The sequence below is a fragment of the Thermobia domestica genome, chromosome 3 (genome assembly GCF_964235325.1).
Source record: "Thermobia domestica chromosome 3, izTheDome1.hap1.1, whole genome shotgun sequence".
Classification (NCBI taxonomy): domain Eukaryota; kingdom Metazoa; phylum Arthropoda; class Insecta; order Zygentoma; family Lepismatidae; genus Thermobia; species Thermobia domestica.
In genome coordinates this window covers 283810538-283822872 of record NC_137456.1, presented here as the reverse complement: position 1 = coordinate 283822872, position 12335 = coordinate 283810538, and the positions used below count along the sequence as shown (strand labels likewise).

Sequence of the window (12335 nt, the reverse complement as noted above, 5' to 3'; positions counted from 1 at the left end):
GGGTCACTAAGAAAGTTTTGATATGTGAAATAACTTACATACTTAAAATCAAATTAACACTTACATTTTCTCAAAGTGTTCACCATTACACTGTATACACTTTTGCATCCTCGAAAACCACTTTTGGAAGCAGTGTTGCCAGTCTTTTTCTTCAAGTGTTGAAAGTTCATTCTCGTAAGCCACTACAGCTTCTTCAGGGCTGTAAAATCTCTTCCCACGCATACGATCTTTGATCCTGGGGAACAGAAAAAAATCACACGGGGCCAGGTCAGGGCTATACGACGGATGAGTCATAAGTTTGACCTCTGTACATTCTAAAAACTGAATTGTGATGTTCGCCTTGTGTGCGGACGCGTTGTCATGATGAAGCAGGATCCCACGCAATCCAGTTCTTGGACGCCGTTCCCGAAGCTTCTGGAACACTTTTGTTAGGCAAACAGTGGTGTTCCACTGAGCAGTAACAGTCCTTTGTTCTTCAAGTGGAACCGTTGCAACATGGCCAGATTTGGAGAAGAAAGTTGCGACCATCTTCTTCCCCACACTTCGCGGTCGCTTCTCTTTCGTGGGTGGATTTTCGTCTGGAAAGATCCAAACTGTAGACTGGCGTTTATTTTCAGGATCAAATTGATAGATCAAAGTCTCATCACCAGTAACAATGTCAGAGACGCGTCGAGAATTGCCTCCATCAAATCTTGCAAGCATTTCTGCACACCAATTCCACACGCATGCGCTTCTGCTGTTCAGTCAAAGTGTGAGGCACCCAACGAGACGAAGCCTTCCTGAGCCGAAAATGATCATGAAAAATTTTTGTTACTGCTGGCGATCCAATGTTCACTGTAGATTCAATGTCCTCGAAAGTTGTTCGAGGATTTTCTCGAATCATTTGTTCAACAGCTGCAATGTTTTCACCTGACACAGCTGTTGCCGGACGTCCAGCTCTCTCTTCAACTTTAAGCGATGTCCGGCCTCTTCTGAATTCACCAAACCACCGAAAGATTGTAGCACGGGAAGGAGCAAGGTCCCCAAATGCCCCCTGCAAACGGTCAAGGCTTTGTGTCTCGTTCAAACCACTTTTGAAATCGTAAAGGATCATTGCCCGAAAAATGTTCTCTTTCGAGCTCCATTCTAGACAGCCGAATACTGCTCACATCAACAAACAAGTGAAGGCGATACGGCCACGCCGATAAGCGAGGCGAGTTGAAAGTTGCTTCGCTTCTTCGCTCTGGATACCACTTCCGAAACGCAATTGTTGGAATTCAAATACTGTGCCACAACAATGCGTATCTCAAAATTTCGTAGTGACCCTCATATGCTATTTTTTACTTTCGTGGCTTAGAATGGTACTCTTTTGGTTCATACGTAGGCTATTGTTCCGAAGTACTCGTATTTTACACACCTAAACTTATATTATTCATTAATTATTTAAATAAATCATCCTTCACTTCGTAGTCAAACTTGTGAATATGTTTAGTATGTTCTCAAGAGAGAAAATATTTTTAACGTGCTAAATAGTTCAAGTGCTCAGCTACAATACTTTGCCATCGGTTGGTTTGATAACGACAACCTCTTCCTATTTCATTCATAGTAGTAAGATTAACATGTCTACCCCTCTCCTTCTCTGCTCACAGAGTTCAGAGTAGATCTGTCTACTTTGCAACAACAGGGAAGGTGTGAGAGGAACAAGTATACAAGAACTATTAACCGTACTCCACTTCTAAATAGATTAAAGGAAAACCTTAACAAACGTTACTTTATTACTATTATGTTGTTTCAGTTATGACTATTATGAATATGAAAATCTTGCAAGTATTCTATCATTCTGAAAGAAATACAATAAAAGAAAAAAAAAGGAATGGAATTCGTTCCGATGTTAAAATGTTTTGGAACTTAGTAGCCTTCCACTTTATTCAATGGGGCCTCCGTTGAAAAAGATCCCTACTTTGTACCATACTTTGAGCCTTTCTAGTCGTAGCGCGACGGTTCAAACCTCAAGAGAATAGTTTTTCTGTTTGTTTCTATATTTAAGTATGAAATATTGATTACAGAAACTGATACTCGTGTATGTTTGGCAGACAATCTAGACACTAGGTTTAAATCAATAGATTCAACATTTTACTCCCTTCCGTCCCTTATTCATCTCCTTTAAATGGAAATTGTAAATATTTCTTCACTACTACAAAAATCCCTCGAAAGCACGATTGCAAGGATTCCCTCAATCGAGCTTAATATTTTTGTTTGTTTTCTGTTCTGATTTGTGTTGCTTAGAATTTTATTTTATATTGGGTAGATTTTTGTTCAAGGAATGCTTCCTATCATCTCCACTTATTAATCACCTAGGTTTAGTCAAAAGCGCAAGGATAAATTTAATACATGCGAAAGATCATGAACTACAGCATACGTGCCAGATTTAATGGTGTACATCCTCATATTTTTGGCAATGGTTGCAAATATAACATCAAGTCTACTTCCATGACGAATTTCTTCACCTAGAAATTCTTGATTCAACTTTTAAAATCCTTTTCGTGCAAGTGAGGGAGGGGTGGATCTTAACTTGAAAAAAAGAGAACAATAAATATGTGATAAACGTGATTAAACGTCGCGACAAGTACCTAGGTATAATGGTAACCAAGGAAGTTCTGTCGCTTTTTCTGGAGGTATGTGTTCAATTGGCCCCACAACGTGAGTTGAATGCGAATGAATATAAAGCGAAGGTCAGTTGTTGCTGTGGGTACATTCAACATACTACCTGGTTGTAACAGTTCAGGTACCCATCAGAACTTGCGTAAGGACAGAGTGAACATGGAACCTCCACAGAGCGTCATAAGGGCGTGAATGCTATACGAGTTCAAACTGGAGTCAAACGCCGCTGCGACGGGGCTGAAGTTAAGTCAGGCCTTTGTTGAGGGTGTCGTGACTACGTGGACAATGCAGCGGTGGTTTAATAAGTTTAAGGACGGTGACGAAATACTCGGCAACGCACCACGTGCCAGAAGACCAACACATGTACAAAATGAAGATCTTCAGGCAGCAATTGAGGCAAACAGTGGCCAGACATGTGAGGAAGTGGGACTACAATTCAGTGTGAGTGAAAAAACCATTCGCCAATACCTCCATCAACTTGGGATGCACTACAAGTTGGGTCGATGGGTCCCACATGATTTGACTCTGGACCAGAAGGCAACGCGAGTAAACATCTGTGTTCCTTTGCTGTCTCGTCTGAGGAAGGAGCCATTTCTGGACAGTCTGTTGACCTATGTGATGAGAAATGGGTCCTGTACGAAGCTCCACGACGCCGTCATAATTGGTTAGCATCCCATGCACAGTTTCCAAAACAGCCGAAACCAGCACTGCACCAGGAGAAGGTCTTCCTGCGTGTTTGGTGGACTGTTCGCGACATCGTGCATCGAGAACTGTTATTAGCTGGTTAGAGCAACTATGCAACTGTGTACTGTCAACAGTTGAGCCGTGTTCAAGAAAAACTCAAAATTCTGGAGCCAGCACTTCTGAATAGCAAAGGGGTCCTCCTGTTACAGGACAACGCTAAGCCCCACATGGCTAGGATGACCCAGGACACATTCCACGTCTTGGATGGGAAATATTATTTCATCCGCGATACTCCCGAGATATTGGACCGTCCAATTATCACCTGTTCCATTCCTTGGACACTCACCTTAGAGGACGCCAGTTCAAATCCCTAGTAAAGGTGCAAAACGCACTTGATACATTCTTCGCTTCATGGCCCACCAAGTTCTACTGCGATGGAATTCATGGCCTTCCAGAACGTTGGCAGAAGGTCATCAGTGCTGATGGAGACTATTTTTTATCTTCCAAGTACGTCTTAGGTAACATATCGATATTTGAAGGTGGTGGGTAAAAAAGTGACAGAACGAACATGGTTGTGGATAGAGTACTTGGGTGAGAGAAACTGGGCGCTGTGTATAATACTCAGTCTCTTTGTACTAATTGTAAGTGCCTAATTGTGTCTTTTAATTTTTTCATTATGTTAATTTTGATTTGTTCTGTTTTCAATAGATGAAGTGGAATCCCGAGAGAGTGAGAGTCCGCAAGTGAGGCCACGAGTATCAATAAGAGATAAACAGCAACAGTAAGTGTTTATTCTTAACTTGTACTATTTGTTTTCTTTTTTGCATGAAATAAGTTGCCATCGGGGAAAGTATGTTGAATATAATGAAACGACAGTTTCATACACACGAAGTGATTATTAAGTCTCATATTAACAGCAGTATTATTTCCTTTCGTTATCCAAAAATTGTTCTTGGTATGTTTCTCACACTGCATTCAAAGAATTTCCTTTCATGACCAAATGATGAATGCGCGTGCTTTCTGTGCAAGTGATCATCCTGGATTGGACTCTGGTGGGGAACTTGGCTCGGATGCAAATCTGACTGGTTCTGGTCTCAGTTTAAACAATAGGTCCCGTCTCATACAGCCTCGGTATTACAACGGAGTATTAACTCAACCAACCAATCATCAAAGAAAGAGACCTTTGGATTTGGTACCAGTCACCCGATCTCAAGCTCATTTAATTTGTCATATACAAGATTTTAAAACGTGAAGCATATGTTGTGAAAATCCTGGATGTAAGTTATCTGGAAAGGTTGAAAGGAGTAGCTACTACAACTGCTGGAAATACAAACAAAGATGACATAATGTTTGGGAAATTGTATTAGGTCTGGTACTGGATACGTTGAACACGTTGTGCATTCAAGTAATGTTCTGTTTATCAGTTCTCACAATTGCGTGAAAATGTATAAGGTCTAGCTACCTTGGAGAATAAACTACCAAAAATGAATTTATTTTTTCCACCTTTAAACATAAAGATACAACAAACATAGTTAATTGTATGAGCATTTGTCAGTATTAAATTATGTAACTGAACTTCAGAAGGCACAAGAGCTCAGTGTAGTGAGTTCTGCAGTTTTTTTTTTTTTTTTCGAAGGGGAAAATCCAATAGCAACGGGGTCCGACACACAAGCTCAGTCGCGAATATATATATATATATATATATATATATATATATATATATATATATATATATATATATATCCTTATTAACTATAGTAAATAAACTACAGTACTATAGTATTAAATATACATATACCAACAAGGGACCATTCCGATTTGGTGAATTCAGTTGCTGAAAATGGTTGCTAGTACTGGATTCAGCACCAAAAGAAACATGGAAAAAGTGTGTTTAGTGGCAGACTGTATATGGGGTGGGAGATTAATGAGGGCGAAGTGCGAAGATAGAACATAGAAAATGCCTAGAAATGCCATGTTAATTGTGAAACGAGTAAAGGGGTTGAGGTCAAATATTGGACATAAGGAATACATGTAAAGCTTCACTGAATAGGAGTAATACAAATCTTGGGGGACATCTGAAAAGCCGCCATGTTGGTCTTAGTGCAAGAAGAACATACGGGAAAGGTGTTATATGACATATAGCCTTTTGACGCACACCGTCCATTGAAACGAATAGTGGTCAGTGCAGTTTGAGACCTCTGTAACGGGAGGTGTTCCAAGCTATGGCAATGTATCAATACTGTCGTAAAGGTGACTTGAATGAAGAACTAGAGACCCTGTAGTACGGTACACGAGCACCTCGTAGAAAGGTAGAAAAGTGCACGTCGTAGAAAGGTGCACGAAGGGTAGAAAGAAAGAGAATCGAATCCCAGAAGATTAAGAAGAATGTTTGGAACGTGTAACGGAATGAGAAGTAATTCCACTGGATGAATACTGGCTTGGTACCTTGCACAAAAACACCTGTCCTATTTAGGGTTTTGGTATATTAATGACCCCTATAAAGAAAATGTGCTAGTTGTAACACTGATGACTCTTCTCACAATCAGTTACATGAAATTGGCAGTTAAAACACTGCTCACATTACGCTTATTCAGTGACGCTCTACATGCATTCTTCAAATCCAATATTTGACCTCAATCTCTCTGCTCGTTTCAAAATTATTTGCGGTAGACAAACACCGTGTGTGTGGGCTTTCTCGGGGTTCTCCCGTTTCCTCCCATTTATCTCATTCCACCATTTCATTTATTTCTCATAATCACCGTGTCCTTTAGCCGAGCCACATAACCGTCGGACGTAAAACTTAAGATTTAACTTCATTTTTTTTTTTTTCGTTTCAAAATTAACATGATATTTCTAGACATTTTCTACGTTATATTCTCGAACTTTGCCCTCATTATCTCCCACCCGTATACGGTTTGCCAATAAAAGCCCTCTTTTTCTGCTTCTTTTGGTGTTGAATCCAGTGCTAACAATAATTTCCAGCAATTGAATTCACAAAATTCGAATATTCCCTTGTAAGTACTATAGTATGGGAAAGCAAATTAGTACAGATCTTGACATGCATTTCTAAGAAGTCAACACCCTTTAAAAAACTAAGGGGGCAGTTATCCTCTTTGACCCTCACCGCGGACGGCTATGGATCGGTGATAGATGCTTCTCTCTTGTGAAACGGATCTCTCATTTATTTCTACGCCGTGAGTTTGTGGTGGACAATATTGTGTCCGCGGATTTTTTCAGCGTTTATTCATCATCTCCAAGATTTTCATTGCAACAAGTCGTCCACATTAACTTATATTCATAATTAATACCTTTTAACATACAGCTTCTGTAAAACCGTGAAATGGGTCATATTCAAATAAGTGCATTTCCTCTTTGGGACGTCATTGAACATGAAACAATAATGGCAAAGTTCTTGGAACATTGGAAGCAAGTAGTATAGGTGTACATTCTCACGAGAATTGGAGAAAAGTGTAAATTTCTCACGAGAATTGGTATAATTTCGCCTTATTTCTTACGAAAATTGGTACAAATTTCCTTTATTTTTTACGAGAATTAGTGTATAGTGCAAAATTCTCACGAAAACTGGTACAAATTTCCTTCATTCTCACAAGAATTGATCAACAGTGCAAATTTCTCACGAAAATGGGTGTAAATTTCCTCTGATATGTTTTATCATATATTTTAATACAATTTATGTTGATTTATACAATTTATGCTGATTACTTACCGTTTTTCCCCAAACCTTTAAGAAACTTGTTTCTTCCTTTCTTATTTCTCCCTCAACTGGTGAAAAATAACTGAAGGAACTTCAGAAGATGACCACAGAGGTCTTTTTTGTTAATCTTGAACACAGTTGGTCTTGGTATTCAAGAAACTAATTCTAAAGAAAGAAGACACATATAATGAAAGAATGATATGTTTCCCCAAACCTTTAAGAAACTTGTTTCTTTCTTTCTTATTTCTCCCTCAACTGGTGAAAAATAACTGAAGGAATTTCAGAAGATGACCACAGAGGTCTTTTTTGTTAATCTTGAACACAGTTGGTCTTGGTATTCAAGAAACTAATTCTAAAGAAAGAAGACACATATAATGAAAGAATGGGATGTTTCCCCAAACCTTTAAGAAACTTGTTTCTTCCTTTCTTATTTCTCCCTCAACTGGTGAAAAATAACTGAAGGAACTTCAGAAGATGACCACAGAGGTCTTTTTTGTTAATCTTGAACACAGTTGGTCTTGGTATTCAAGAAACTAATTCTAAAGAAAGAAGACACATATAATGAAAGAATGGGATGTCGTAAGGTGAGGTAACCATAAGGGGAAGGAGGAAAACAAAGGATAAAAAAATAGCTGTATTGGAATTTGTGCTCAAAAAGGGGGAGGAAGAAACAATAGGAAAGGTTAGAATTCGTAACATAGGCTCCTTGTAAGTGTTACGTAATTTCATCATTCTGTCATTAAAAGAAAAGAAGAAACTGTCACTTAAAAGTGACATATAGGTGTGTGAGAATAGTCTAACCGTAGGAAGTCAGACAGACATGTCAAATAACTTTTAGAAACATGGGAAATGTCGATAATACATTATTGTTAAAAGCACAGCTAGATGTTAGTTAAGAGTCAAAAGAGGGAGAGAATTCTTTGAGGGCATGTAAAGAAAGGAACATAGATAGCTGTATTGTAATTTTGGGTGGTCCAAAAGGATTGCAGGGCGAACTTTAATGTCGTTTTTTGAGTAAAAGACCTTGTTTAAATTGGGCTGAGAATTGCACCCTATGGAAAAATAGCACTCATTATTCTGAAGGACAGAGATTTTAAGAATCAGATAGTTAAATGTTACATGTCACTTTGTAAAAATTATTGTATTGCCACATACTGTTGGACTATTGACATAGGATTGCAGGGGAATTGTGCTCTCCTTTTGAGTAAAGGACCACTTTTTTTAATTGGCGTGCGACTTGTTACGCATTTCTTAAGGACCTTGCCACATAGAGGGAGAGAAAGAGATTTTTAGAAACAGCTTGGAAATGTTACATGTCACTTTGTAAAAGTTATTGCAATGGAAAGCGAAACATTTTTGTGTGGTTCAGATGGTTGGGGCGAACTGCAACGTCATGTTACTTGCGACCCCCTGTATGTGTAACCCTTTTTAGAAAAGAAAGAATGGAAATAGTAAAAAAAAAAGATCTTTTGACTTGTTAGAGAGATAAATGTGACATTTAACATGTAGATGTCACTTGTGTAAGTTATTTGAGAAAATATATGTGACATTTATTGTTGACGGCGGAAACAACCTCATGTTACTTGCGACCCCCTGTATGTGTAACCCTTTTAGAAAAAAAAAAAGATCTTTTGACTTGTTAGACAGATAAATGTTCCATTTACCATGGTACCTACCCTGATAGTATGAAAAAAGAAAGAAAAACCTTTTTTGGAAAAGATTCTTGTTAACTTTAAAGAATAGCTATTGTACTTGTTTTTGTGAAAAACGGACGGGTGAAAAAAAACAGTTGTGTTTGTATGTCCATGAAAGCGCAGGTTAAGGTATATAAGGAAGTTTGAAATGAGACCAAATTATATAGTGTGCTTTTGGCGTTGTGGAAACTTGGCTTGTGTATTTTCGTGTGAGTGTGTTGTTTGGAGAATAATTTTGGAATTAGTGGAAGGAAAGGTGAGTTAAAATTTACCATTTATATAAATAAATATGATAAAAAATATTGAACTTGGATTTTAAAATGTATTTACATGAATTAAAATGACTTGTGTTTGCTTTTATTTATTGGACAAATGTAGGATGTAACCGTTGTTATGAGCGAAAAAGACATTGAGATTTGTTTGTGACGATTTTAAGATTAAAATACGCGTGCCATGTATTTCCTGGATAGTTTTATGAGGGTTGAAAAAAATGCTTTAGCTACAATTTGAAACACCGAGAAGCGAATAGGGAACAAACAGGTTACCTAACATTGGAAACAAGTATGGAACGCAACAGATAGGATCAACGAGAGAGAGAGAGGGAAGAAAAAAAGAAAAAAGTTTGCTTGACTGTAGGCTACAGTATGAGCAGGGTAGAAGGGGGGCGGGGTAGGGTATATTTCTGTTGGTAGTTTCATGGAAAGAAAGGGAGCGAGAGGCGGGGAAAAAGAATGTATTTTTGTATTGGTGTGTGTGTGTGTGTGTGTGTGTGTGTGAGAGAGAGAGAGAGAGAGAGAGAATGCTCATTCACGCTTTTTTCCTCACCTCTCACACACACCAACGCATTTATGCGTGCTTCGAGCATTCTCTCTCTCTCTCTCTCTCTCTCTCTCTCTCACACACACACACACACACCCACATACACACACACACACACACACACACACACCAATACAAAAATACATTCTTTTCCCCGCCTCTCGCTCCCTTTCTTTCCATGAAACTACCAGCAGAAATATACCCTACCCCGCCCCCCTTCTACCCTGCTCATACTGTAGCCTACAGTCAAGCAAACGTTTTTCTTTTTTTCTTCCCTCTCTCTCTCGTTGATCCTATCTGTTGCGTTCCATACTTGTTTCCAATGTTAGGTAACCTGTTTGTCCCCTATTCGCTTCTCGGTGTTTCAAATTGTAGCTAAAGCATTTTTTCAACCCTCATAAAACTATCCAGGAAATACATGGCACGCGTATTTTAATCTTAAAATCGTCACAAACAAATCTCAATGTCTTTTTCGCTCATAACAGCGGTTATATCCTACATTTGTCCAATAAATAAAAGCAAACACAAGTCATTTTAATTCATGTAAATACATTTTAAAATCCAAGTTCAATATTTTTTATCATATTTATTTATATAAATGGTAAATTTTAACTCACCTTTCCTTCCAGTAATTCCAAAATTATTCTCCAAACAACACACTCACACGAAAATACACAAGCCAAGTTTCCACAACGCCAAAAGCACACTATATAATTTGGTCTCATTTCAAACTTCCTTATATACCTTAACCTGTGCGCTTTCATGGACATACAAACACAACTGTTTTTTTCACCCTTCCGTTTTTCACAAAAACAAGTACAATAGCTATTCTTTAAAGTTAACAAAAATCTTTTCCAAAAAAGGTTTTTCTTTCTTTTTTCATACTATCAGGGTAGGTACCATGGTAAATGGAACATTTATCTGTCTAACAAGTCAAAAGATCTTTTTTTTCTAAAAGGGTTACACATACAGGGGGTCGCAAGTAACATGAGGTTGTTTCCGCCGTCAACAATAAATGTCACATACATTTTCTCAAATAACTTTCACAAGTGACATCTACATGTTAAATGTCACATTTATCTCTCTAACAAGTCAAAAGATCTTTTTTTTTTTTTTTACTATTTCCATTCTTTCTTTTCTAAAAAGGGTTACACATACAGGGGGTCGCAAGTAACATGACGTTGCAGTTCGCCCCCAACCATCTGAACCACACAAAAATGTTTCGCTTTCCGTTGCAATAACTTTTACAAAGTGACATGTAACATTTCCAAGCTGTTTCTAAAAATCTCTTTCTCTCCCTCTATGTGGCAAGGTCCTTAAGAAATGCGTAACAAGTCGCACGCCAATTAAAAAAAGTGGTCCTTTACTCAAAAGGAGAGCACAATTCCCCTGCAATCCTATGTCAATAGTCCAACAGTATGTGGCAATACAATAATTTTTACAAAGTGACATGTAACATTTAACTATCTGATTCTTAAAATCTCTGTCCTTCAGAATAATGAGTGCTATTTTTCCATAGGGTGCAATTCTCAGCCCAATTTAAACAAGGTCTTTTACTCAAAAAACGACATTAAAGTTCGCCCTGCAATCCTTTTGGACCACCCAAAATTACAATACAGCTATCTATGTTCCTTTCTTTACATGCCCTCAAAGAATTCTCTCCCTCTTTTGACTCTTAACTAACATCTAGCTGTGCTTTTAACAATAATGTATTATCGACATTTCCCATGTTTCTAAAAGTTATTTGACATGTCTGTCTGACTTCCTACGGTTAGACTATTCTCACACACCTATATGTCACTTTTAAGTGACAGTTTCTTCTTTTCTTTTAATGACAGAATGATGAAATTACGTAACACTTACAAGGAGCCTATGTTACGAATTCTAACCTTTCCTATTGTTTCTTCCTCCCCCTTTTTGAGCACAAATTCCAATACAGCTATTTTTTTATCCTTTGTTTTCCTCCTTCCCCTTATGGTTACCTCACCTTACGACATCCCATTCTTTCATTATATGTGTCTTCTTTCTTTAGAATTAGTTTCTTGAATACCAAGACCAACTGTGTTCAAGATTAACAAAAAAGACCTCTGTGGTCATCTTCTGAAGTTCCTTCAGTTATTTTTCACCAGTTGAGGGAGAAATAAGAAAGGAAGAAACAAGTTTCTTAAAGGTTTGGGGAAACATCCCATTCTTTCATTATATGTGTCTTCTTTCTTTAGAATTAGTTTCTTGAATACCAAGACCAACTGTGTTCAAGATTAACAAAAAAGACCTCTGTGGTCATCTTCTGAAATTCCTTCAGTTATTTTTCACCAGTTGAGGGAGAAATAAGAAAGAAAGAAACAAATTTCTTAAAGGTTTGGGGAAACATATCATTCTTTCATTATATGTGTCTTCTTTCTTTAGAATTAGTTTCTTGAATACCAAGACCAACTGTGTTCAAGATTAACAAAAAAAGACCTCTGTGGTTGTAGTGCCCCGCTATGACAGCTGTACACTACAGTTTGTTTATTTCAATTTATGTTTTATTTGTTGCCTTCTTTGTTCGCATATTCAGTTTATATTATGTGTTGTATTCATTGATTTAATTTTAATATCTTTACGTTTATGGGAAGTTATGCAATATTCCACTCATTCTTAATCTGTGCCCACGGTTTCGTATAGACAGATTACTTTGAAATATTCAAGTTGGCGAGAAAGATTAAATTATGGTACTTGCTGAAGAAAAAGAAGAAAATTTGAATATACACAATTAAGTTTGCATTTAAAAATAAGGACTCTCA

The 12335-nt window shown here is 37.6% G+C and overlaps 1 protein-coding gene across 10 annotated transcripts in view; it reads left to right on the top strand.

Moving 5' to 3' along the window:
* Nucleotides 1–12335, top strand: part of LOC145681100 (uncharacterized) — a 1004875-nt gene that overhangs the window by 458180 nt on the left and 534360 nt on the right. For all 10 annotated transcript variants that reach the window (XM_081752504.1, XM_081752499.1, XM_081752503.1 and 7 more), the window contains one exon: nucleotides 4033–4105. In XM_081752504.1, coding sequence (XP_081608630.1) covers nucleotides 4033–4105 — 73 coding nt within the window. The remainder of the gene's footprint in view (nucleotides 1–4032; nucleotides 4106–12335) is intronic.